The sequence below is a fragment of the Onychomys torridus genome, chromosome 4 (genome assembly GCF_903995425.1).
Source record: "Onychomys torridus chromosome 4, mOncTor1.1, whole genome shotgun sequence".
NCBI classification, from domain to species: domain Eukaryota; kingdom Metazoa; phylum Chordata; class Mammalia; order Rodentia; family Cricetidae; genus Onychomys; species Onychomys torridus.
In genome coordinates, this window is record NC_050446.1 from 4,096,645 (window position 1) to 4,124,249 (window position 27,605).

General features: G+C 42.8%; 1 protein-coding gene across 3 annotated transcripts; it reads left to right on the forward strand.

Annotated features, from left to right (window-relative positions):
- The first annotated feature begins 545 nt into the window (after nucleotides 1–545).
- Nucleotides 546–26,514, forward strand: Fbxw2 (F-box and WD repeat domain containing 2). Of its 3 annotated transcripts, XR_004944707.1 has the most exons (9): nucleotides 546–616; nucleotides 717–825; nucleotides 6,781–7,290; nucleotides 17,177–17,371; nucleotides 19,550–19,683; nucleotides 21,640–21,726; nucleotides 23,006–23,175; nucleotides 23,412–23,557; nucleotides 25,882–25,944. XR_004944707.1 is itself a non-coding variant. In XM_036183652.1 (8 exons), the coding sequence occupies exons 3-8, from the start codon at nucleotides 6,801–6,803 to the stop codon at nucleotides 26,168–26,170; spliced, it is 1,365 nt and encodes a 454-aa protein (XP_036039545.1). In that variant the 5' UTR covers nucleotides 546–616; nucleotides 717–825; nucleotides 6,781–6,800; the 3' UTR covers nucleotides 26,171–26,514. The 3 variants fall into 3 exon arrangements, 2 of the variants coding, with proteins under 2 accessions (XP_036039545.1, XP_036039546.1); XM_036183652.1 differs by lacking the exon at nucleotides 23,412–23,557 and having other exon boundaries at nucleotides 25,882–26,514; XM_036183653.1 differs by lacking the exons at nucleotides 546–616; nucleotides 717–825; nucleotides 23,412–23,557 and adding an exon at nucleotides 945–1,100 and having other exon boundaries at nucleotides 25,882–26,514.
- The last annotated feature ends 1,091 nt before the right edge of the window (nucleotides 26,515–27,605 follow it).

The following is a 27,605-nucleotide window of genomic DNA, read 5'->3' on the forward strand; positions in this document are numbered from 1 at the left end:
TCCACAGTGGAGCAGCCACGTTTCGGGCACAGAGTGCATGTGCTCTGATCCAAGCTTGCATCGCTTGGCTGCCTCTATCCGACTCCCTTAATCATGTTTTGTTTTCCACAGCACTCCACAGTTTGCTTAGTTGTTTATGCTTGTCTTTCTCCCACGACTAGATGTAGACCTCACGCAGTTAGTAATTTGTTCATGTGTGCCAGAACCATGTTTGGGATGTATCAAGTGTTAATGGGTTGTTTGAATTTAGATACATCCCATTAGGAGCCTTAGCCTCCTCTCCCCAGTGGAAAATTACCCCTAACTTGGTGAAAAACAAGGGTAGAAAGAAAGAATATAAACACTCCGTGCAAATCTGGATAGCCCCCTTGAAACGAAGCTTTAGTCCAGGATCACTAGGTCTAAGCGTAGACAGGCGGCACCGGGTGCATTCTGTCTTCCTTCACAGCCTCAGCCATTTTTTCCCACCTTCACGGTGAGCGAGGGCCGGAAGTACAGCAGCTTCCGCCTGGCGCTGGGCTCTGGGTGCCGGAGGGACGCGGGGAGATGACGCAAGCAGCACCGGAAGCCGCTCCCCTGTGAGGCTGCGTACCTAGAGCAGCGGCCGCAGGTCCAGGTCTGTATTTGCTGTGGCCGGGCTGGGCTGGGCAGGGATCCTGGGCGCCGGCGGCGTTGCTGACCGGCCGCCTCGGCCTGTCTTCTCCCTCTTCCCGCAGGCGCCATGGCTGCGGAGCGGACCCGGCCGCTGCGACGCTCTGGTGGCCCGAGCGCGCCTAATCGGTGTGAGCCCGGCGCGAGGTCCCGGGCCCCGGGGCACTCGCTCAGGTCAGTGCCGCGCGGAACACGGCTTCGGGAGCAGGGGACGAAGGGAGTCACGAGCGGGCTAAGGGATTCGGAGTTCATTTTAGAGACAGGAAAATTAGATCTAAGTGTTCCTGCCTTCTGGTACCTCAGTTTCCCTAGCTGCGAATGAGTTGACATTGATGCCCCAAGGCTACCAGTTTGATGAAAGATGAAGTGTGGACAGGTGGTTTGTAAAATACAGAACGTTATAGAGCCTGTAGGAAGGCACCATGCTTGTGATTATGGTTTGAAAACAGGTGTGTATTTGGAACGCTGCTTTTTTTAAAGGCCGAAATAACTATTCATACTACATAGTAACAGTAACTGGCATTTATTGTATGTAGGCTTATCGTGTGCCAGATACTGCGCATAATTCTTTATCCTGTTTAATCCTTGTAGGTAAACTCTTGTAGGTAAAACAGTACCAGGCTACAGTTTACAAGTGAGGAAATTACATGAGATGATTTGCTCATGGTTACCCAACAAGAGAAATTTCAGAGCCCCCCCCCCCTTTTTAAATTGAGCTGGTCAAGCGATCTACCACTGAGCTAAATCCCCAACCCCATGTTTTATAAACATTATTTGAATTTTTTCAAAGTTTAAAAAAAAATTAGTCTCCAGACTAAGGGCTTTTAGGCTTTTTTTAAGGGCTTTTTAGTCTGGCTATGGACTCCAGTAGTCCCAGCACTCGGATAGCTGAGGCAGGAGAATTGTGAATTGAAGACCAGTCTAGGCTGCATTGCAAAAGCCTGTTTCAAAAGACAAGCAAAATAAAACAATTTCTAAATCCCACAAGCAACAAGAGGAAAATATTTTTAAAATAGTATATTCAGTGTTTTTAAATACATAAAGATGTATGGCTAAAAGGAACTTATCCCTTTTTCTTGTCTTCCTAGTTCTCTCTGGAAGTAACCTGTTTAATCAGTTTCCTGAATATTCACAAAATAAATTTATGTACACATATGCCTCTGGGTGCACACAAGCACATGCTTTTAAAGCATCTGTTTCTTTTTTTCTTTTTGGTTTTGAAACTCGCTATGTAGACCAGGCTGGCCTCGAACTCACAGAGATCCTCCTGCCTCAGAGACAGCTCTGAGTACTGTGATTAAAGACATGTGCCACTATGCCTGGCCTACATCTGTGCTTAACTGGTTGTACTTGGTAGGAAAAGAGGGGCAAGGAGATAGCCTTTCCAACAACAGCAGATACCTACCTTTTATTCTTTTTTTAGTGTGTATGATTTTTTAGCATGCTTGAGTGTCTTTGTGAGTGTGTAGGCCAGAGAACAACTTTATGGAGTCATTTCTCTCCTTCCAACTTTACATGGTGTCTTAATTTGGGTTTTATTGCTGTTAAGTGACATTATGACCAAGACAACTCTTATAAATAGAAACATTTCATTGATGGGGCTCGACTAGTTTCTGAGGTTCAGTCCATCATGACGGGAGCAGGGCGGAGTGCAGGCAGGCGGGCTGGAGCTGAGAGTGCTGCTGCATCTTGAAGGCAGCAGGAAGTCGACTGACTGTCACAGTGAGCTTGAGCACAGGAGACCTCAAAGCCCACCCCACAGTGACACGCTTCTTCAACAAGGCCACACCTCCTAATAGTGCCCCTCCCTTGGGGGGGGGGGGGCGATGACGACTTTTTCTTTCAAGCCACCACACATGGGTTTTTAGGTCATTGGACTTTACAGCTATCACTTTTTACCACTGAGCCTTCTCATGGGCCTGAATTTTACTCCTTACCTGCACAGCTGTGGCAGTCAGACTTTGTACCCACAGGCTTGGCCTGTAAAACAAAGCAAGAATGGAAGGGTGGAGACTGGGTAATATTGAGCTGCTGCTTCCTATGTAACTCTGGGAGAGCCTCTCCACCTCTTTGGTCCATAGATTGTTTGCTGGTAAGGGCAGTAGTCCTTACATTTTCTATGAACCATGCTAAAATCAAATATGATATTCGCAGGCACTGCTTTAGTCATTAAGACCAACATAAATATGGTAATTGCTTAGCGGTATAGACCAAACTCAGGCTCCCACCTCCCAATTTAGGAATGTTTTTCTCATACTACACACTTCCTCAGAGATTTGTGATTGTTTCTGTTAAGGGCTGGAGAATAAGTTCAACGTTTGCATTGAGAAGGGTGTGAGAAGGAAGATAGTGTGAGTGTGGAGAGAGAGAAAGAAGCCAGCACCTAGGAAGCAGTACAGTACCACCTAGAGTCAGTAACTGCCTTTCCTCATGAAAGTATGCACCTGGTAAATTTGAGCCCTTGAGTTTTTCTTCTAGGTTTGAAGGAAACTGATAAGATTAAAGACTGGAAGTGATGTTAGGTTAGTAGGTCATGTCCATTCCAGCCTTAGTCCTACACAAAGGAGTCCTGCCAGGCATTATAGTACCGGAACTAAAGGTACCTGCTGGACATGTCTCTGCTTCATTTCTGATTCTCACACTGCTGAAGTTGGGACAGTAGCTTCTGTTTACAAACAGAAGCTTAGAAATTAGTTGAGCATCCCCATGATCACAGAGGAAGTAGCTGAATCAGCTTAAAAAAAAGTGACTGGTTTGCCTCTGCATCCAGCGGTCCTGTCTCTTCACACTAATGGGAAAAACCATTCTGGAGTTGCCTATTCCACTGTTGGAAGGAATGCTGTTGAACTGAAATTCCATTTCCTGGGGCTTCTGTTGTATATTTTGTTTGTGTTCTGACAAATAAAGCTTGTCTAGAGATCAGAGGGCAGAGCTAGCCACTAGTCAACCACAGAGGCCAGGCGGTGGTGGCACACACCTTTAATCCCAGCACTTAGGGGGAGGAAGCAGGAAGATCAGGAGTTCAGGGCCACTCTGGGCTACACAAGATTGAACCAGTCTAAAAGAGAAACAGAGCCAGTTGGTGGTGGCTCACACCTTTCATCCCAGCACTAGAAAGGTGGAGACCAGAATATAAGATGGGTGGAGACAGGATCTTGCCTATTTGGTCTGATCATTTGTAGAGGTAAGAAGTCTCTGGTGGCTGGCTGCTGTGCTTCTCTGATCTCTCAGCTTTCACCCATTGATATCTGTCTCTGGGTTTTTATTGTTTAAGACTAATTAGGATCAGGAAACAGGCTTCCCTTGGGGAACCTTGTGCTGCCAGGACATGATACTATTCCTAGATGCTGTATGAACAAGTTCATTCTAGACCTGTGGCTTTAAGGGAGTTCCCTCCAAAATTAGTTGGTTCTTTTAGAAATGTAAAAGTTGGTGAGTTTTAGTAGTATGCTCTGAGTAGTCAAATAATTTTAGACAGGCTTTATGGCACATATCTGTCATTCTGGTCCACAGGGTGCAGAGGCTCAGTGAGAAAGAAGTAAAAATCCAATGTTCAATAGCACAGGTGCCCACGAAAACGAATGGCTTTGTCTTGTGAAGAGTTATTCTTTAAAGTAGGATTTTCTGGATGTGTTGCAGAGGACTTGTGCTAGGGTCAGACAGAGGAAGCCTCTTTCTTGAGATGAGTTGATGAAATCATGTGAACTACTTACTCTTGTAGCAGATGGAGAACTGGGTCTTTCGTGTAAATGAGTGCATCCTTTAGTCCCCGATCCCTGACTCTGAGTAGTCTTGAGTAGTCTTCAGAAGCCCGACCTGTTAGGCTGGAGAGGACTGACTGAAACGTTCCATTGCTTCTACTAACACTCAGCCATGTATCTGAAATGGTCTTGCCAAATAGGTAATGGGAACTTAGATTTTGCTCACTTTCCATGACAGAGTTGGAAGACAGATTGACTTTATAGATCTAGTCTAGGTAACATGTGAAGAAAGAAATTTCTTTTTTTTTTTTTTTCTCTTTTTTTTTTTTCCTCGAGACAAGGTTTTTCTGTGTAGCCTTGGCTGTCCTAGAACTCACTCTGTAGACCAGGCTGGCCTTGAACTCAAAGGTCCGCCTGCTTCTGCCTCCTGAGTGCTGGGATTAAAGGTGTGTGCCACCACCGCCTGGCCAAATTAAATTAAAAACAATTTTTCTTTTATTAAATGACAATCTTGTAATTAATTGGAAGAAATCCCCTCCCCCCCAAAAGCCATGGAACTGTCTGAACATAATAAAAACTAAACTAAGTTCCCATGAACCTGTTACCCAATATCAACACTGAGCAAACCTTTTTTTTGTTTGTTTGTTTTTCAAGACAGGGTTTCTCTGGGTAGTTTTGGTACCTGTCTTGGATCTTGCTTGCTCTGTAGACCAGGCTGGCCTCAAACTCATAGAGATCCACCTGGCTCTGCCTTCTGAGCACTGGAATCAAAAGGCATGCGCCACCACTTCCTGGCTCACAAATCTTTTTCTCAATTGGCATTTTTTTCTTTCCATTAGTTTAATTCTCTCTCTCTTTTTTTTTCCTTCTTCTTCTTCTTTTTTTTTTTTTTTTTTAAAGACAAGGTTTCTCTGTAACCCTGGCTGGCCTCAAGTCACAGAGATTGCCTGCCTCTGTCTCCCAAGTTCTGGGATTAAAGGTGCCCCCCCAACCCCAACTCTTAATCCTCATTATAAAGAATAAATTGATACCTGTTGATGCTGATATAAGGTACTTTAAAATTCCTTTGTCCAGTTAGCCCTGGAAGATTTGTTTCTTTTTCCAAAAGGTAAAAATGGTATAATCAGGTAGACAGTGTCTATAGATCTTGTTACCAGTTAGGATTCTTAGGAGAGAAAGACAGGACTGCTTTTCCTCCTCCTCCAACGGCTGAACTGACTACATCACCAAAGATAGTCTTGAACCTCACTCCTTCCAGCTTCACCTTCTGGGTGCTGGGGTTACAGGAATGCCAGTTGCTGTGCTGATCTTTTTGTGTTTTGTGTTTGGAGGAGGTGTTGGTGTGTGGTCTTTTTGGAGATAGGGTTTCTCTGTGTAGACCAAGCTGGCCTTTGAACTCTGAGATCCGCCTGGCTCTGCCTCCCGAGTGCTGGGATTAAAGGCGTGCGCCACCACTGCCCAGCCTTAATGGTCCTCTTAAGGCAGGCTCTGAGTGCTAGGATTGCAGGCACGTTCCACTGTGCTCAGCATTTGGGGATTATTAATTTGCTTTATCTTGTAGGATGCAAGAGCCCCTATAGCTCTCTAGGGAACGTGGTTAAGACTTGTCACTAGCAGGTTGGGGATTTAGCTCAGTGGTAGAGCACTCACCTGGCAAGCGCAAGGCCTTGGGTTCGATCCTCAGCTTAAAGAAAAAAAAAAAAAAAAGACTTGTCACTAGCTTACGTGAGGTTTCTAAAAGCAAACTGTGTACAGCCTTTAGTAATCCCTGTTCTAACAGACAGTACTGTAAGGGAGATGGCATACCAGAACACAAAGCTTACTACAGGTTTGTTGTTGTTGGTTTGTTGGTGTTTTGTTTTTTTTTTTTCTTCTTCACATCTTTTTGCTTCACCATCTATAGTAAAACCGAGTCATTAGGTTTGTAATTTTGGGTGGCAGAGCAGGTTGTACCCAGCATAACTAATACACAAGCCACAGCTCCAGAGATTTGCTTTGTGCATGTTACATCCTGATGCTATTCTTGTGATCTTATTTCCCAAATAGTAAGGAATTTAGTGAGGAAGCAGTTGTGTAATGGCTTGGATGGAGGGTTGTATGCAGAGTAGAATATTCTTTGTGAATGTTCTATAAATCTTTTATGGGAGAATGCATGTGGCATGTATTAGACTTCAAAAGGAGCAAGTCACACACTGACATAAGTTCCTCTGACATATTTACCATTATCATGATTTGTTAAAATATGTTTTCTTAGATGAATTTCCTTTTGTGTGCATGGAAACATTCAGTGCAGTTTATTAAGTGTAAAGTAACTAAGCATAAAATTGTAATGCCATTTTTATACTAATTTTTAATACTTCATTTATTAGCAGTCTTGCTTGAACAATCTTTTTGAACAGAACTAATACAATATTTTGATGTGCCACAGGTAAATATTTCCATAACCTTATGGAGAGAAAGGACTTTGAGACATGGCTTGATAACATTTCTGTTACATTTCTTTCTCTGACGGACTTGCAGAAAAATGAAACTCTGGACCACCTGATTAGTCTGAGTGGGGCAGTCCAGCTCAGGCACCTCTCCAATAACCTGGAGACTCTCCTCAAGCGGGACTTCCTCAAACTCCTTCCCCTGGAGCTCAGTTTTTATTTGTTAAAATGGCTCGATCCTCAGACTTTACTCACATGCTGCCTGGTCTCTAAGCAGTGGAATAAGGTGATAAGTGCCTGTACAGAGGTGTGGCAGACTGCCTGTAAAAATTTGGGCTGGCAGATAGATGATTCTGTTCAGGACGCGTTGCACTGGAAGAAGGTTTACTTGAAGGCTATCTTGAGGATGAAGCAGCTGGAGGACCACGAAGCCTTTGAGACCTCATCATTAATTGGACACAGTGCCAGAGTGTATGCACTTTACTACAGAGATGGACTTCTCTGCACAGGTAAGGGACCCGGGCGAGTTGCCGGGGAGAGGAAGCAGTGTTCCTCCTCTACTAACTTACAAGGATTGATGCTTGTAAGCTCCCTCTCGAGAAGAGCCAGCATTGGTTATATGGGATGTTTGAAATGGCACTTTCCTCTGAATAGGTGTCCCCACTCTGCATGCTCTTCTTCCCTCTGGAGAAGAGTCATTTTATAAGTTCTTCTAAGTAAAATGTGAGTCAGGAAAGTGTAGGTTACTTCTTATACTTTTCCTCCATCTTTGTTTTATTTTATTATTTAAAAAAAAAATTTGGGTCTAGCAAGAACATTTTGGATGAATTATCTAACCTATCTGTGTTTATTTCCTTGCCTTTAAAATAATGGGAAGGAACAAATTCCTTCCTTGCTCTAAACTCCTGTGGCTCTAAGATTGGATGTTGAAAGTTTGGATGTAGAAACAAAGACAGCTGGATGTTTTTCACACTAGGCATTTAAGTGGCTGTTTGACCCACTGTTCTGTTCAGTCCACAAAGAGTGATCTACCATAGCAGTGCTTTCAGTTTTGAATGAGTTTATTTGTCCATGTTGGAGATTAAGAGCAGGCAGAATGAAACACCAGATGGCCAGACACCATCAGATTGAGCACTCCAGACATCTAGCAGAGACGGCTGGGAGAGCAAACACAGGATGACACTACCAAGTCAGGTCTTACAGACCTCCAGCTGAAATCAACTGGAGAAGTCAGATACCACCATCCCCCTCAGGCAGCCAGCTTGACTTTCCCAAGTGACAGAGTCCTGTAGAGTGAAACTTCCAATTAAACAGCAGTAGATGATATCACCAGATTGGGTGCTCAGCATCCCTAAGAAACTGACTGGGGAGTTGAGACAAGCTCTCCACTCTTGGATAAGCTTCCATGACTAAACATCTGCCTTCCGGTTCCCACTGCAGGCATTTATATTGTGGGATAAAGAGTGGTGACCTCCATTGGAAATGATGCACCTTCTGGCTTTTCTGAATGACAGAGTGTTTAACAACCCTTAGCTGCTTATTGTTTTTTTTCTTCCAGTTACAGAGCCAGAGGTCAACTTGTTCTTGGACAAGGTGCCTTGGAAGACACTTGAAATAAACCTGCTGGATGTTTTACTTTTCTTTTGCTGTGATAAGACACCATGGCCAAAACAATTTATAAGAGAAAGCATTTAACTTGGGACTTATGTGTCCAGAGGCCATGGCTATGGCTATGGCCACAAGCACAGCAGCAGGGAGGTAGGCAGGAATGGTGCTGGAGCAGTAGCTAAGATCATGAAGCAGAGAAAAGCTAACTGAGAATAGCATGGGCTTTCAAAGCCTCAAAGCCCACCCCAGTGACACAATTCTTCCAACAAGACCATACCTAATTCTTTCTCCAAACAGTGCCACCAACTGGGGACCAAGTATGCAATCATAGGAGCCTATGGGGGCCATTCTCATTCAAACTGCCACACTGGAGTATGGGACAGGAGAGCCCTTACTCTCAGAGTGTACTTTTAACAAGCTTAAAGCACATGACACTGTACCTATATAATATACATCATATATACAAATGTTAAGTTTTAAATTTTGTGTTACTATAGAGTTATAATGGATGTGTGTTTCTACAAATGGTTCTGATATATGTCCACATTGAAGCAATGTAATTCCTTCCTAGGCTGTGTGTGGAATAGTTCTGGGAGTTTTTTGGATGTTCGTGTTGTTGTTAGATTTATTTACATGAGTGTTTTATCTACATGAATGTCTGCACACCAAAAGAGGGCATCAGATCTCATGGGATTAAAATTATAGACAGTTGGGCTGGAGAGATGGCTCAGTTGTTAAGATCACTGACTGCTCTTCCAGAGGTTCTGGGTTCAATTCCTGGCTCCCACATGGTGATTCACAGCCATCTATAATGAGATCTGGTGCCCTCTTTTGGCATGCAAAGTTACATGGTGGCAGAATGTTGCAAAATAAATAAATAAATAAATAAATAAATAAGTAAGTAAATAAATAAATCTTTAAAAAAATAAAGTTATAGACAGTACCATGTGGGTGCTGGGAATTGATCTCAGCATCTCTGGAAGAACAGTTGGTGCTCTTAACAACTGAGCCATCTTTTAAGCCCCCCAAATTTTTATTTAATATTTATGCATACCTCTGAATTTGGGTATGTACACATAAGTTCATGTTCTAGCAGAGGACAGAAGTGGGCATCAGGTCCCCATTTGTGAGCTTCTTGACATAGGAGCTAGGAACCGAACTAGGTCCTCTGCAAGAGCCATATCTTCAGCCCTGGTTCTTGCCAGCAGTTTTAATTCCTGTTTGCTTATATTATGTACATTGTATATGAATATCCTTATTCATTGTTTGTCCAGGACATTTTTTAACATATTCCTGGAGTGCCAAAACTATATAATTTTCACTTTTAATAAGTATTAGTTGTTTCTCTGTGTAAATATATCATGTAGCTGTTTTCATGTTAGTATATATTCAGGTTTCTGTTTTTATTTGTTTGTGTTTCTCTTCCCCTGCTTAGAATATTTACTTTTTGACAGAAGCCGAAGTAGAATTATCAGTTATACAAGTGTGACTGCTTCTCTTCTTAGTGTCTACATGCATACCGAATTGCTGCTGCGCCCACAGCAGGCATAAGTAATATGCTTTACTTTCAGTCTCTCTCAGAATCAATCTCAATCTCTTTAATAGTTAAGAAATAAGTAACTTCTCAAGATTATTTTTAAATTGCATTTCTATGTAAAGCACATATTTTCCCATGTGGTGACTTAATTCTCTGAAATGCCAGGTACTTTTCTAGCTTAGTCATTTGACTAAGGCATTTCATGGTTTGGCTTGTCACCCTGACCTTGCTTCATGCTGTTTTCCCTGAAGTCTGACTATTGAAACATTAGCATCCATTTTTTCTGTGCTTTGATGTCCTTTGTAGTTTTAACACTCTTTAGTTGTTCTTTTTTTGAAGATTAACCTTTGGCATTCCATACTTAAATGTTGGCAGTGGGCTCATTGTCTTCACGCTTTTCTTTCTTTTTTGGTTTTTCAAGACATGATCTCTTTGAGTACCCCTCACTGTCCTGAAACTTGCTATGTTAACCAGGTTGGCCTCAAACTCACAGAGATCTGCCTGCTTCTGCCTCGAGTGCTGGGATGAAAGGCATGAGCCCAGGTTGCTTTCTTTTTTTAAAGTTAATTTATTATGTGTATGGGTGTTTTGCCTGTGTGTATGTTTATGTACACACTTGGTAGAGTGAGTGAGTGTGTGTGTGTGTGTGTGTGTGTGTGTGTGTGTGTGTGTGTGTTATTTTGAGCTAGGTCTCATTCTTTTAGCCTGTGCTGGCCTGACGATTAATACATAATCCAGCTGGCCTCCAGCTTGTGGCAGTCCTTTCTCTGAGTTTGGGGATTACCAGTACTCACAGTTACACTCTGCTTCATCGTTTTCTTTTCATGCAATGAAAGTTCAGTTATGGGCTGAGGAGGTGGTGAGTTGTTAAAGAACTTACTATGTAAGTGTAAGCACTGAAGTTGGGATCCCCAGAACCCACAGAGATACTAGGTGTGTGTGGCAGCCCATCTGAAATTCTAGCTTCCTAAAGCAGAGACAAGAATCCCTGAAGCAGGCTGGTAGTATTAGCTAGTTATATGATAAGCCCTTGATTTGACCGAGAGACACTGTCTCATAAGGAATAAAGATAGGGAATGGTGGAGAAAGATTCTGGACATTGCCCCAAGGTCTCCACATGCAAACCCACATATACACATAAGAAAAAGGAGGAAATAAAAACCTCACTTGTTTGTTGAAAAAGTAAATGGGAAATAATCTTCAAGTCCTCTAGCTACTTGTAAAGTTAGTATTTGATAGTGGACCCAAATCTGCATTTTTGTTTTTCAGTGCTGGCCATTAGAAATCCAGGGTCCACCACCAAACCACATTCAACCCCCAAACCCTGCATTTTAAGGTTAGTTTTTAGGGGCTGGAGAGATGGCTCAGAGGTTAAGAGCACTGACTCCAGGAGTCCTGAGTTCAATACCCAGCAACCTCATGGTGGCTCACAACCATCTATAATGAGATCTAGCCTGCAGACAGAACACTATACATAATAGATAAATAAATCTTTTTTAAAAGATTTTTTTTTTTTTGAGCTGAGGATCGAACCCAGGGCCTTGCCTAGCAAGCGCTCTACCACTGAGCTAAATGCCCAACCCATATTATTTTTATTGTAATTCACCAGGTTTGCATTTGAAAATTATGTCATGGCTTTTGAAACTGATCTAAAGTGTTAGTGAATTATTTATGAGTTTCTGTTACTGTGTTTCTTTTTAAGAATTTTTATTTTTGGCCAGGCGGTGGTGGCACATGCCTGTAATCCCAGCACTCAGGAGGCAGAGGCAGGCAGATGGATCTCTAAGTTGGAGGCCAGTGTGTTCCAGGACAGCCAGGGATATTCAGAGAAACCCTGTCTTGAAAAAACAAACAAACAAAAGGGGCTTGTTTGTTATGCCCCAGGCATTCCCAGTCAGATAAAAAAAAAAAAGTATTTGTGTATGTGTGAGAGAGAAACAGGGAGACAGAGAGACACCAACCTACCTGGGGAGGCCAGAAATGGGTATCAGATCGATCCCTTGGAGCTGGAGTTGTAGACAGTTGTGAGCCACCCAGTATGGGTTCTGGAAGTCAGTCTTCTAGAAGACAACTAAGCGTCTTAACTACTGAGCTCTCTGTCCTACCCTCATTTGTTTTTCAAGAGCTTCAGTTGTGCCAGGTGGTGGAGGCACTCGGGAGGCAGAGGCAGGCGGATCTCTGTGAGTTCGAGGCCAGCCTGGGCTACAAAGCGAGTTCCAGGAAAGGCACAAAGCTACACAGAGAAATCCTGTCTCAAAAAACAAAAACAATCAAAGAACTTCAGTTTCCTCTTGGGTGAACTTGGAATCCTGAATTTGGCAGTGAGATGGTATTACCAAAGAGAGTGATAGGCAGTGCTAACAATTGGCCTGGTCTGCAGGGAGGCAATCTCCTTCAATTCTGCAGTTTATTTCTGAAATGATGAGAGAGGAACCTGGTGTACTTTGTAACATCAATAGCTACTTATTTATGAAATGTCTGCCATTAGAAAACAATGTGGGAGAAGCAGGGCAGGTCTTTGCTCAGAGGGTGCACACGCTCCTTCAGGAAGATGACTTAATGTAGGTGAAAGTCTCCTGAGGACTGTGCCAAGTCACAGTCCTCAGTCCTTGCCTTTCCAGAGTGCAGCTTCTCCACTGCAGTGCGTCTTTACCATGTCGGATTCACTGGCTAGCTCTGACTTTGCAAGATAAGCCTCAAGTCTAGATTTTTGTGAAATGTGCTTATTATTTTTCAGTATTGGTCTTTGTCTAGATTTTACAACATTACGGCTAGGTCACGTTCAGCCTGTGAGTGAGAAAGGTAAAAGCTGTACCAGCTCAAGCAAGAGGTGTGTCTGAGTGGATAGCTCAGTAGCCTTGTATGAGCACAGCTCTGATTTGATGCCCCAGCCCCACCCCTACCAAGGGAGAAAAAGGTAAAGTTTGCAGGGAAACTATTTTTCAGAGGAACAAGTGATTTCTGCATTAGGGAAAACTTTGCAGTGTTTGAAGAACTGAAGAAAACAGAGTGTTTGGGGCGGGGGTGCTCCAACTCACCTTGGTAGAGCTTCTTCCGCTGCTGCTTTCTCCAGATTAGCAGCCTGTTGGCTGTGCTTTCCAGCCTGCAGGCTCACAGGACAAGGCAGAAGCCAACACACAGGAGCGCTGTGTGTACATGGCTAAAGACCATGGCAGTTTTCTAGCATCTAACATGGGCACTTCTCATATTCTATGAAACAGGAATTGGAGTTTGGCTTCTCAGGGCTTCCTAGCAGGAAAATCAGACCCTTCCACACAATGCTTGGTTTCAGCATTTTTTTTTTTTTTTCTGGAACTTTTGGGTGTGTTTTTCTGACCCCATAATTGTTGCATTTTTGTATCCCTGCAAAGCTAACACCATGTAGACAGTGTTTACGAGTTCTACCCCTATTCCCTATCTGCCGGTAGCTGTGGTCTCCTCTCTATGACTTGGTGATTAAGCCTAGAAAAACACCTCCCTAGTAGTTATTTTTCCAGCTCAGAATTCTTCAATAGCCTTTTCAGTTTGGGTTCTTCTTTTTCCAAAAGTAAGGTTTTCATTTGCAAATATCTGGTTAGATCCATCATGAGTTCCTTGCAAAGTAGAAGACAATTCTTCTATGCATGTCCTGTATGTTGCAGGTTATTTAACATTCTTGCCTCTGCCTAGGTGATGTTAGAGTAATGTCCCTCACACACACCATTGTGACAGCTGACACTGTCCCCGTTTCTAAATGCTCCCTTAGGAGATAGCCATCCAGATCTCTTTCAAAGCTTTGAGTTTCCAAGTTAAAGTGTTACCCCATCACAGGGTAGGTCAGGCTAAATCAGTCTAGAAATAGAGTCCTATAGAGAGTTACGGTATTTAAAACACTAAAAAAGAACAGCCACTGGACTCAACAGAACGTGATAGTGAATTAAGGATTTGTCAAGAAGAGATGTCACAAGTGGCTAGGGTTTGGAGCTCTGTGTCCTGGGAAGTATAGTACTAAAAGCAAGGTTGGGGGCAGGAAGGCAGTGGATTTGAGAGAATAAATGGAATTGTTTGGGATCAACTAAATGTATCCACTTGTTATATATCTAAGTGGAGATTCTCAAGGTGTTTGAAAGTAGAGGGTGAGAGCTTTTAAGAGTACTTACGACTAGAGAGAAAGGAAAGAAGCAAACAGTAATATCCTAGCTATGGCTGGGGTAGTGACTGTATTTGTGTTTGTGCACCAGATGTGTCCTGGTGCCCACAGGAGCCAGAAGAGGGTGTCTGAGTTACTGACAGTTGTGAGCTGTCACGAGGGTGCTGGGAGTTGAACCCTAGGTCTCTGCGAAAGCAGCCAGTGCTCTTAACCCCTGAGCCATCTCTTCACCCCTCAAGATTTGTGGTTTTTTGGCCACACTAACTTATTCATACTTTAGATTTTTTTTTTTTTTTTAATTTGTTAGGAGCACTTGCTGTTCTTGCAGAAGACCTAGGTTCAAGTCCCAACGCCCACATAGTAGCTCACAACTACCTGTAACTCCCAGTTCCAAGGGGGTCCAAGCACTCCTTTCTGGCCTCCAGCGGCATTAGTGCACAGACACACATGCAGGAGAAACCACCATACACATAGAAATAAATCTCAAGACATTAAGATGTGCGTGTGTGTGCGTGTGTGTGTGTGTGTGTGTGTGTGTGTGTGTGTGTGTGTGTGTGTATGTGTGTAGGTCCGAGGACAGCTCTGGAGGGAGTCCTCTCCTCCCACTTTTACATGACTGGGGATTAAACTCGGGTCACCAGACTTAAGGGCCCTTACTGCTTGAGTCATCTTGCCAGCTTCCATCCTGGAAAGGTTTTTTTTAAGCCATGAAATCTTTTCCTCAAACATGCCAAAGCTTGGCTTAAAAGTAGAGCTGGAGTATTGTTGAGGAGCCGGTTGTGCCCGAGCCTGAGTGTGTTGTAGGATGCGTGCTTATTATGGGACACAGCCTCAGTGGGCCTCTCTTAGTGTTTCCCACCATGGACTAAAGGCCTGACACAGAAGTCCTACTCACAGATGCTAAATGAAGGAAACACCAGTTAGACACCAGCAGTAGATCAAAAGGACCTTAATCTGTCCATGCTCTGCTGTGCTAGAGAGGAGCCACAAGCCCTGTTGGGTTCTTGAGCTATAGCTTTTCCAGACTGAAGTGTGAAATAGGAAATACCAGAATTAAAAGACTTGGAATATAAAAGAACAAAGAGTGTCCTTTTGATACTTTGTTACATGCTGAAGTATTAACACTTGTGACAAAAATGAATTAAATAAAATACACTGTTCATTTTCTTAACTATTAGAAGACATTATATGTGGTTTCTATTGAGTATACTGTTGCCAACCTCTGGTTCTTAAGAGTGTTACTGATGATGGAGAATTACCTGACAACCTTTTTAAGATTATAGGGTTTTAGTCCCACAACTCTAAACTAGAATGCTTTAGCTTCCTGTTTGTGTGGGATTTGTCTTTGTATGTTTATTTCTTCATTTTCTGTGTGTTGGGGTAGAACTCATAACCACCTTGCACCTGCTAGGCAAGTGTTCTACCACTGAGTTGTGTTCTTAGTGCACCTGTGTACCAATAAAGATTCCTTGGTGACCCTAAAAGTGTCCATCGCAAACCACCAGCAAGCCCTGCCCCCTCACTGTATAGTGAGGGGAACAGAGACCTAAATAGCTAGGTGACAGTAAGGCAGCCTTCATTTTAGTACCCCTGGAGTCTGTCACAGGGAAGTTTGCCCACAGTCTTTTGCAAGTGATGGTTATTTAGCCATCCTCTGAAACACTGGATCTTGACTAAAGGTGGATCTTTTTTTAATGTTTAAGGCGTTTTGCCTGTATGTCTATACACATGTGTGCTTAATGCCCTTGGAAACCAGATGAGGGTGTCAGATCCCCTGGAATTGGAGTTACAGATGATTGTGAGCAACCATGTGGGCCCTGGGAATTGAACCCAGGTCCTCTGCAAGGATAGTATTTGCTCTGAACCTCAGAGCCATCTCTCCAGCCCATGACAGGGAGATTTTGTGGCTGGTTTTGTTTAATCATCTCAGCCTTTGAAAATCAACTTGTTGGTGCTTTCCTAGAATACAATGTCCTCCTGGTCAGAATAACTGTATTTAGTATTTCTCAAAATGTCTTTTGTTGAGCCTCTTAAAGCAAATTTTGAGAACATATTTAATAATTGGGATTGCAGACTTAATGAAAGCTCAGTCCTGAATTACCACCGTGATTAGTATAACCTCTTCATCAGAGGTCATGCTGTGTTCCATGTGACTTGGGGCTGGGAACCCTGAAGAAAGAACAGACACACTTACAGTGAAGCTGGGATCAGGTGGGGTTCTCTAACAACAGTAATGCAGAACCTCAGTGTGTTTATTAGGTGCAGCATAGTGAGAGGGCTACTTGGTCTCAGCAAGAGATGTCTTAGGCAGCCAGTCTCTGACTGTGAACAGGCAGGGGGAGGAAGCTGCAGTTCTCAGTCTCCGTACATATTGGTTCAGTCATTTGTAAACACTCATTTTCCCAGGGGACAGCTTTGCCATCCTTTTTAGCCTGTTTAATGGTTTTGCCAATTTACCATGGGCCAATTGGTCTTGGGATCATTGACAGACCTTGCTCATATCAGAGGCAGGAGGATCTCAATGAGTTCAAGGTCAGCCAGGGCTGTTACACAGAGAAACCTTGTCTCAAAAAAAATAAATAAATAAAACACATTCATTCAGAAGTTTCCACACTCAGGGCTTCCTCCATTTCCTACAGGCAGCAATAAAACCAACTTTTTCCTTAAGCTCTTCGTGAGCTGATATGAATGTTTACAGGTGATTTATCCCTAGTAATTATCAGTTAGCTTTTGTAAGTTACCTGAGGCTTACCTTATCCTGTCTTAGAATGTATTGTTGGGTAGTAAGTGGACAAGCACGTCAGTGCAAACCTGCAGCCATAGGTAAGACAAACCCAGTCAAATCTGAAAGCTCTAATAGCCAGAGATATGAAATGCTGCAAGTGGAAGCATAAAGAGATGCTTTACTATCCTTCTATGCCCAGAAGATGAAGGGAATAAGAAGCTTGGGTTCTGTCCTAGTATATTTAATGCCATTTTGAGGCCCAACAAATTACATTTTTCTGTCTGTGCTTTGGTTTTCTTAGCACTCCAGAGGGGACTATAGAGAGCCTCTTTAGGGGGACTGATTCTCCTTTAGGGTGTCTAAGTCACACTAACCTTCTTGGTTTTTCTCTTCAAGGGTCAGATGACTTGTCTGCAAAGCTGTGGGATGTAAGCACAGGGCAGTGTGTTTATGGCATCCAGACCCACACTTGTGCAGCTGTCAAGTTTGATGAACAGAAGCTTGTGACAGGCTCCTTTGACAACACCGTGGCCTGCTGGGAATGGAGTTCCGGAGCCAGGACACAGCATTTCCGGGGGCACACGGGGGCGGGTGGGTTCTTCTTTTTCGAGGGTTTTTACAATAACTTCAGCCATGCCTTTTAAGATCAGGAGTCGCATACTTTAAATTTGTTTTTTCTTACTTGCTTGAGCCTGTGGTTTTCCCTGCTTTCTCAATCACTGCAGCTATTCCCCTGCATTTCAGTTACTTGTATTTGGAATGTTTCCACAAGCTTCCTTTTCCTTAGCCTTCAAAACACTCTTCTATGTACCTGCTGTATACAGGAAGGAGTAGCTGTCTTCTCCTAGTTTATTTTTCTTTCTGTACAGTCTGTAACATTTGCTTTTAGTGGACTCTATACTGTTACACTTAGACATTCAGACCACGCCATTTATTTATTTAGAGCTGAAAAACCCTTGGGCAAAAGGTAGTTCACAAATTCTATCTACAGAGTGCATCCAGTTAGTACTTGGCTGCTAAGTGAATAAAACAAGGAACATGCTGGGGCTAACTTGAAAGAATTTTCTGTTCTAGAATGTCGTATTTACGAACAGAGGAAAACACTCCTGTCATGCATGTAATCATAGTGACTACTTTACCTTCTGATCCTAAGCTCCATAGGTCAGGGATTCTGCCTATCTTATTTACAAGTCTTTTTTTTTTTTTTCTTACCCCCCCACCCCCCCACCCCCAGCTGAGGATCGAACCCAGGCCTTGCACTTGCTAGGCAAGCACTCTACCACTGAGCTAAATCCCCAACCCTTGTTTACAAGTCTTACATCCTGAGTTTCTTACATTGTACCTGGTGCTTAGTATTTCTTGAAACCTAGCTCTTCTGCTACTAAAACACCCCTCTCAACTATCCTTGTATATTAAAAAAAAAAATTAATCTCTCATTTATTTGTTTTAGAAGTTTCTAGCTGGGCGTGGTGGTGCAAGCCTTTAATCCCATCACTTGCAGGGCAGAGGCAGGCGGATCTCTGAGTTTAGGGCCAGTCTGATCTACAGAGTGAGTTCCAGGACAGCCAGGGCTACATGAGAAACCAGCCTCAAAAAACAAACAAAAAAGAAGTCTATGGTTTAGTGTGGATCCCATCCACTAAACAGAGTAATACTACATGGCATAAGGATACCAGCTTCTAGATTTCATCCTAACCAGTTTTAGAAGTCCTGCTCTAAAAAAAACGTTCAGCTGCTGTTTCTTGACACTGCTGTACCTTTTAATCCACGCCTTACTGTCCCCTCTGCCTGGAGTACTGTTTTCTTAATAAGCTCTATGCAGTCCAGTCTCCAATATTTTATCTTCTGAGTTCCTCTCTGATAGCCCTGGCAGAGGAGTCATCCTCTTCAGTGTTGCTCTAGTAAGAGGTAACCTCTTTAAAAGACCAAAACCAAAATAACTTGTCCCTCACTTTCTTGAAGGAAGGGCCACCATCTTATCTCTAGGTTCCCAATGTCCTTTTAAGTCTGGTAAACATTCACCACATGTCCTGAACTAATGAGTTACTAGGTGTACAACTTGAAGAAATTTAGACAGTATAGACTGACTAAGTCTGACCTCTGAGATCCTTGTTTTTCTCTGCCACGGCCCTTCTGGAGCCCGAGTATTGTTCTGCAGATAATTTTCTTCACTGCAGATCTTAGAAGGGATGCCTGGCCTGTGCTGGTGTTTTCCCATAAATAGATAAAATGTCTGTAGTGCCAAGCAGGCAGCCCTAAGAAGGGATGCCATCATTTCCATCCCACTGAAGTTGACACAACACAGAGTGTGTTAGCTCAAGGCTTTTTCAACCTTAGAATGAATGATAATAACAACAGCTTTAAGCCAGCGGTGGTGGCACACACCTTTAATCCCAGCACTTGGAAGGCAGAGCCAGGTGAATCTCTGTGAGTTCGAGACCAGTCTGGTCTACAAAGGGAGTTCCAAGAAAGACTCTAAAGCTACACAGAGAAACCCTGTCTCGAAAAAGAACAAAAAATAACAGTTCTGAAACAGATTTTCTTTGTATCATAAAATTGCTGGTTGAATAGTTCAATTCTCTTTTTTTTTTTTTTTTTTTTAAATCCTCCTGGCTCTGCCTCCTGAGTGCTGGGATTAAAGGCGTGCACCACCACTGCCCAGCAATAGTTCAGTTCTTAATGTGCTTTAGTTAGGTAACAGGTTATGACTTTTTATGAAGCTCCGTTGACAGTAAAGTGTTTTAACTTGGATTGTGTTGTGTGCACTAGTGTTCAGTGTGGACTACAGTGATGAACTGGATATTTTGGTGAGTGGCTCTGCAGACTTCGCTGTGAAAGTATGGGCTTTATCTGCTGGGACATGCCTGAACACACTCACTGGGCATACTGAATGGGTCACCAAGGTAGGAAGACCAGGGAATGTCCTTGGTGTCTGGCTTCTCACTGGTGGGGAATGGAGGATGGTAGACCTTGGGTATATTGTAGATGAATAATAGCAGAACAAATGCGTTCAAAGAGCATGGTGGTGTATCATAGTGACCCACATGTAAGAGCCACTTAGATAATTCAACAGATTATCTGGCTGTAGTGGTACAAGTCTATAATCCTAGCACTTCAAAGGCTGAAGCAGAAATACCCTGAGTACAAGGCCAGCAGCTTGGACTACATAAAAATACCTTCTCTGATTCAGAACTGTAATTTTCATTTTGAAAAGTAAGTGTTAGTGTTATAGTGGCACACGCCTTTAATCCCAGCACAAACACGGAAGGCAAAGGCAGGAAGATCGCTGCGAGTTCAAAGCCAGAGCAAGTTCCAGGACAGCCAGGGATACACAGAAATCCTGTCTCAAAAACAAACCAAAAACCCCTGAAAAGTAAGTGTTGCAAACTAGCTCAGTGGTAGAGTGCTTGCCTAGCATGAGGCTCTGTACTCAAAACTACAGATAGCCACCCCCACCCCCCAAAAAAGAGCAGTGACTAAACAAAAAAAGTGCAGTGTTTGCAAAATGAGAGAGGGAAGGGCTGGGTGTAGCTCAGTGGTCAAGGTCCTATGATCAAGCACCACCATGACAAAAATAAAAGAACAGCAAAGAAGAAAAATGAGTTAACAGAATATTATGACGTCTTATTTTCAAAACAAAATTGTTTCAAATGTAGTATTAGTGATAAATATGTTGTGCAAACACACATTTCTTGAGCTTATTATATTCTTTTCCAAGAGGCTGGGGATATAGGAGTAAACAAAATAGACCTTAGCCTGATCTGATGGATTTTAATCTCATAGAAATGGTTACTAAGTAGTAATTTCACAAATAAGTGCTGTCTAATTGCAGATTAGTTCTGGGAAGGAGAAGTGCAGTGTCTAGGACGTAATTAGGAAAAGCTGTTTTTGAGAAGGTCCAAAAGGTGACTAGGAGATGGCTGTGGAAAGGGCAGGTAGAGCATTTCAGAAAGTGTGGTTTATATATGCATGTGCTCCAGAATAGGAAACACTTGAAGAAGGCCAATGCAGCCATGCTGTAGAGATGAAAGCTGGCCTCATAAAGAGTTAATGGGCCATAGTAAGGTTGGTAGATACTAGAAATGTATTGGGAAAACTATTGGAGGTTATGGCTTAAGGTCTGCTGTGATTTGTGTATGATAAACCCAATTTGAATGTGGAAAGCTGAGAGATTAGAGATACATAAACATGGCTACAAAATGCCCAGTTAGATTTAGCCTAAGCAAAAGGCTTTTGATTTGTGTGGCAATGCATGACAGATCTTTTTTTTTTTTTTTTTTTTTTAAACCAGAGCTGAGGACTGAACCCAGGGCCTTGCACTTGCTAGGCAAGCACTCTACCGCTGAGCTAAATCCCCAACCCCGAGATGTATCTTTAATATAAAGTCACCTGAAGCTACTCATTCATTGTAGGACAGAAAGAAGACTCAGAAAGGCCTGCCAGGTTTTAGATTGGGTGGGCAATCTAAAATTTTTTCTGAATAGGTAAAAGTAAAGATTGGGCAGTTTGTGTGAAGATAGGTAACTGCTGGGCACATTCACTTATATCCATGATGTGGACAAGTTCCTCCTCTGTTCATGACCTGAACTCTGTCATCTGCTAAATTCTTATGCTCATAAAATAAGATGGACATTAAGTAAACATTGAGCAAAGATGCTTAATGCCTGCTAGCAGGTCTGTCTGGTCTAGTTGCTTCTATATCTCAGTCCTGGAACTCACTCTGTAGTCCAGGCTGGCCTCGAACTTAAGAGACCTGCCTGCCTCTGCCTCCTGAGTGCTGATACTCTGTTAATTTTAAAACAATAGTATAGGAACAGAGTGGTAAGGTTTTTGTATAATGTAGATGATTATGCTTCTAGGTGGTTTTGCAGAAGTGCAAAGTCAAGTCTCTCTTGCACAGCCCTGGAGACTACATCCTCTTAAGTGCAGACAAATATGAGATCAAGGTAAGTCTTCTCCCTCCATAATTTATCTCATCAAAGAAAAAAATAGCATATAAAGAAAACTAGAAAGGTATGACAAAGGGAGATGACTGCAAGGGAGGGAGATCTTAGTCCAAGGCATACCCACTGGAAATGGTATGACTCATCCCTCATATGCCAGGCAGGTTCTGTGGTTTGTAAACAGAGACATCCAAGAGGCCGGTAAGAGTCAGTACCTGAGTTTAGATCCCCAGCACCCATTAAAAAGGCCAGGAATGGTGGTGCACACCTGTAATCTCAGTGTGAGAAGGCAGAGATAATAAGATCCCTGGGTTGAAAAGTAAATAAATACACACACATATATAAGTGTGTAGATAACACATACATCTTAGCCAGGTGATGGCACATGTTTTTAATCCCAGCACTCGGTTGACACGGACAGGCAGATCTCTAAGTTCAAAACCAGCCTGGTCTACAAAGTGAGATCCAAGACAGCCGGGGCTACACAGAGAAAACCCTGTCTTAAAACACCAAAAAAATAAAAAGAGAGAAAGAGGATCTTTGGGGCTGCAATTCTGTGAGAGACTAGGGTAGAGAGTGATTGAGGACACCAGCACCAACCTCTGGCTTCCACATGAACTCACACCTGTGCACACACAAAGGAGGAAGCACTGAAATTGTTTTCCACAATCTGACTGTTTATTTGATTTTATATTTTGAGAGGGCTCAGCCCAGATTGACCTCAAACTTGCAATCCTCCTGCCTCAGCATCCTCTGCATGTAAGACTCTTCTTTTAAGGCTCATACCTCCTACCTTCTTCAGTTCTTAGATCTAAACTATAAAAAGAAACATTGATTTCTTTTAAGAATTTACAAGACATTCATGGTTTGTTTGTTTTTTGAAACAGTGTTTCTCTGTGTAACGGCCCTGGCTGTCCTAGAACTCACTCTGTAGACCAGGCTGGCCTCGAACTTAAGAGACCTGCCTGCCTCTGCCTCCTGAGTGCTGGTATTAAAGGTGTGTATCACCACTGCCCAGCTGATACTCTGTTATATTGCATTTTTAAACCACCTTTGTGGTAGGCATTATCTTCATTCAGAGAGGTTAAATATTTTACCTCTGATCACATAAAATCAGGACTTAAACCTGTGACTCTTGACTAGACCAGGAGTCCTGACCTGTATTTCTTTTGTGTCTGTTAGCGGATGCCAGTTTTTTCTCTTCAAACCGTTACGTATAAGCACTAGCTTTTCTTTAGTAATAGGATCAATCGTCTTCCCTTCTTTTTTCTTTTTTTTGTAGATTTGGCCAATTGGGAGAGAAATCAACTGTAAATGTTTAAAGACCTTGTCCGTCTCTGAGGATAGAAGTATCTGCCTGCAACCAAGACTTCATTTTGATGGACAATACATTGTCTGTAGTTCAGCGCTTGGTCTGTACCAGTGGGACTTTGCCAGTTATGATATTCTCAGGTAATGTTTCCTTGGGCCATGTGCTCTGCCTTTGAAAGTCTGTATGGTTCAGTAGTGTAAAGAGAAGGTCTTCTTTTGGGAAGTACTACATCAATTAACAACGGGGTTGTATATTAAATAATGCACTCAGGCAAATGTTTTAGAAGCATGTGAGAAAGTATCATATGCTGAAACCTAAAGATCAAGGTTCTAATCCCTCCCTTACTCTGAATCATGAGCCCCTTCTTCCCTTTCAGGATTCAAAACCTTTTTCTGGAAAATGAGAGATGTAGATGAGAAGACCTTTCCAACCTCCTTCAGGTCTAATATGTTAAGTTTGACTTCATCGTCAGTTGAACTTATGCATTGTTATTTGGTCCTGACTCCCAGTGGAGTCTAGTCAGTAAGTTGCCTTCTGTTGACTAGTGACTAGTTAAACTATGATTCACTTCCAAAGAAATTTTATATAAGAGTTTCAATGACAATTTTGTGCCGCACTGAATACTGTTAACCCCTTCCTAGGAACTGGAAGTTTATGTTGGATGTTTGAGTACTGTATGATAAATTAGAGAATTTACTTTGATAGAAGACTTGAATTTAGGCACCAAAGTCTTAGGATCTTTGGCACCTCTCATGCCAAAGATCTGTATCATCTCCTATGGTCTGTGTGATTTTTGTTTAAATTTCTCAGTTCTGTGCCTTAGTTTTCTCATTTATAAATAAAATGCTTGTGGTGAGGACCTAGTCCAGGAGCTGACTATCTTCATTAGTAATAACTCAGAAGTCCTTTATTAAGGACTGTTTGAATTTGTTTAGTCTCCTGTACTGCACACCTACAAACAATTCAATTAGTGTTCAGGAAACACTGACTAGAATGAAAAATAGAATAGAAAAAACTGAATATTGTCATCAGTGTTTTTATTATGACAAATGACATTCAAGGTCAGTTTATATAGGATCTGATTATAATCCCGTGAATATGACTTTGATGAGCTCCGGCTCTCTGGTCTCAGCTACAGCCTCTTTGCGTCTGAGTCATGGAATAATTAACTAGGTTTCAGAACTGTCAATCATTTCTAGGGTGATCACGCTTTGAGAAAAGGATAAAAGCAGCCTAAAAATGTGAGGGCCCTCTATTCCACATCTCCTAGTCCAGCATTCATCCAGTCATGACTGTATTGCCCAGTGGACATCAGCTTAATGTACTGAGAAGCCAAGGGCACCACAAGAGCTGTAATCTCTTAACTTGAGAGGTGGAAGCAGGAGAATCTGGAGTTCAGAGTAATAACCCTTAGCTACACAGTGAATTTGAAGGTCAGCTATGTGAGTACCTGTCTCAAAAAAACAAAAACAAAAACAAAAAAATCCGTGAGAGCAGAGTAATGGCGCTTTCTACCAAGCCTAACCACATGAGTTGGATTCCAGACCCAGAAGGTAAAGGAGAGGGCTGACTGCTACAAATTGTCCTCTGACCTAGGCACTGAGTCCTTGTGTCAGTGCTTCCTGCCTAGAATGGGGTCTCTAGAGTCCTACAGCAACGTTCCCTTGCTGTTGTAGAGTGTGGACATACTAGCTTTAAGGAATGAGCCTGAGTGATTGTTTGCTGGAAGGACGTGCTAGCTTTAAAGTTGAAAGGAGACAGTTTTATCTCTGCCTTTTTCCACCTCCAAACACACAAGACCTTTTTTGAAATCCTAGCACAAACCCTGTAGCCTCGGTTTCTAGGACCTTTCTAGTTTTGAGGCTAACTAAAAAAAGAGAGCGAGCGAGCGAGCACAAATGGCAGCATGCTGTACTTTAGCTGGAGTCTGTAATCTTCAACAACCAGGGCCCAAACTGTCAGTCGGGATTTCTATTTGCACTTCTGAAATGGTCAGATGTAGAACCCTGCATGCCTGTCAAGTCCTGTATTCTACTCTGCAACATTGTATCTTAATCTTGGGAACCAGCTCGTCACAACCTAGTTTCCACAGACATCCTGTTTTGAATTGAGGGTACTGAGGGTACTGGGTCTGCCACTCCCCCCCCCCATTTCCTTGTGGTCTCTTATATGAATTTTGTGTTTGAACACCTACCTGTGAATCAAGCATAATGATGTACACTGGGAAGCAGCAGAAATGTTAAACCAAAGTCATGGAAATGACTGACCAGAAGAGGGAAGACCAACGGGCAATAGCTATTACCGGCTGGATATCTCTCAATGGTAGACATCTGCCTAGTTTGTATGAGGCTTTGGGCTTAACTCCCAATACCATAAAACAACTAATAAAATACAAGTTTTTTTCTTTCTCTTTTTATTATGTTTAAAAATATCAGTGACCAGATGGAGTGTTTGACTAGATAAATGCTATTCTTGAATATTCCAGTTTTTTTTCCATTTTCAGTCCAGGTTAGTCTAGGCTCTGGTCCAGTTTTTACACCCAGGACCAGCAGTTTTTGACTATTTTACTAGTCTCATAGAATATTATCCTAGTAGGTGTTTTATCCCCACTTGAGACAGGGTTTCTTGTATAGCCCTGGTTGTCCTGGACGTCACTCTGTAGACCAAGCTGGCCTCAAACTCAGAGATCTGCCTCCCTCTGCCTGGGATTGAAGGCATCCACCACCATGCCCAACTAAGTTTCCTTTGTATCAAAACTTCTCACTAGCTCTAAATTTGCTTAGGAGTTTAAGTGTCGACAGCAAAGCTGCCTTCTGCTTCCTGATCCCGAACTCTCCTTCTTGTAGGGTCATCAAGACACCTGAAGTAGCGAACTTGGCCTTGCTTGGCTTTGGAGATGTCTTTGCCCTGCTGTTTGACAACCACTACCTGTACATCATGGACTTGAGGACAGAGAGCCTAATTAGCCGCTGGCCTCTGCCGGAGTACAGAAAATCAAAGAGAGGCTCCAGCTTCCTGGCAGGGGAAGCATCCTGGCTGAATGGACTGGATGGGCACAATGACACGGGCTTAGTCTTCGCCACCAGCATGCCTGACCACAGTATTCACCTGGTCTTGTGGAAGGAGCACGGCTGAGCTACCCTCGCTGACTGACTTTGGGTGCCAGGGCTGCGGGTTTTGGGTGCAACGTCTGTGACAGCCAACTGCATGAACCAAAGTTCTCACCTAAAGGTATCATCACGCAGTGCACAATCACTTATCTCTGTTTGCCAGGGGCCAGGGCTGGGGCGGGAGGGCTTGTTTTACTGACATACACCGCAGCATGCTAATGAGGTACACCATTGACTTACTTCATTTGTACTTAGTTACGTTGGTCAGTATAAGAGGTTGCATTTTTGGATTTATCTTTCTGAGTGGACTATTGAGTAAAGAAAGTTAAATGATTCATTAAATCTGCTAAATGGTTGCCTATAAAATCACATGGAGTCTGTTATTAAAGCTTTTACCCATAGTCTTTGTTTGGAATTGAAGCAACGGTGCTGTGATGTTGTTATAGCAACTTTTCTCACATGAGGCTTGGATTTTACAAGAGCCATTGTTAAAAGGCCACTCAGTCCTGTGACATTCATTAACTTTCTATACTAGACACCGTTCTACAAAGCAGATATGAGTCTGCTGTCGACTGTTCACACCTCATTGTAAACAATAGTTCTCGGCATAGAGGGGATTGGCTATGGTGAAGATGTGAGGGTTTCCTGAACTTTTAGTTTACACGTAGGGAAAGCTGGTCCCCCACCTAGTTAGTAGCACAGAGATGCTCTGGGGTGATAAACCCTGAGCTGGAAGATTGGTGACTGTCATCATGTCAGTCATGTGCTTTCTCTAACCCAGTTTCCTCAGATGTGTAATCAGGTCAGCTAAGATCCTCCCAGGCTTTTATACACTGTACACACATGAATACACACATGCACACACACTTTAAGTATACAGGTGTATACACACAAATACACAAATGGAGACACATAAACATCTGTTTTGAGATAGAAAATATACTAGAGGGGCTGGAGAGAGATGGCTGAGCAACTGGTTAAGAGCACTGGCTGCTCTTCCAGAGGACCCGGGTTCAGTTCCCAGCACCCACGTGACAGCTCACAACTGTCTGTAACTCTAGTTCTAGGTGATGTGACACCATCAATACAGATATACATGCAGGAAAACACCAATGCACATAAAAGAAAATAGAGACTGACAGCACAAACAAATTATTATGATAAAAACTATTTCCAAAACAACAACAGCAAAAAAATCCTTGATTTCCCCTCTCCCCCTAATTTTCTGGTTAACTACTAAGAAAAAAATTCTAATTTTTTTCTGTATAGGCTGGAGAAATGACTCAGTGGTTAAGGGCACATACTGCTCTTGCAGAGGACCTGAGTTCTATTTCCAGCACCCATGTCAGGCTGTTTACAGCTGCCTGTAACTGCAGCTCCAGAAAGCTCTAATGCCTCTCGCCTCTGAGGGCGTATATGTGCATATGCCCTACCCTCTCCCCAAACACACACAGTGGATG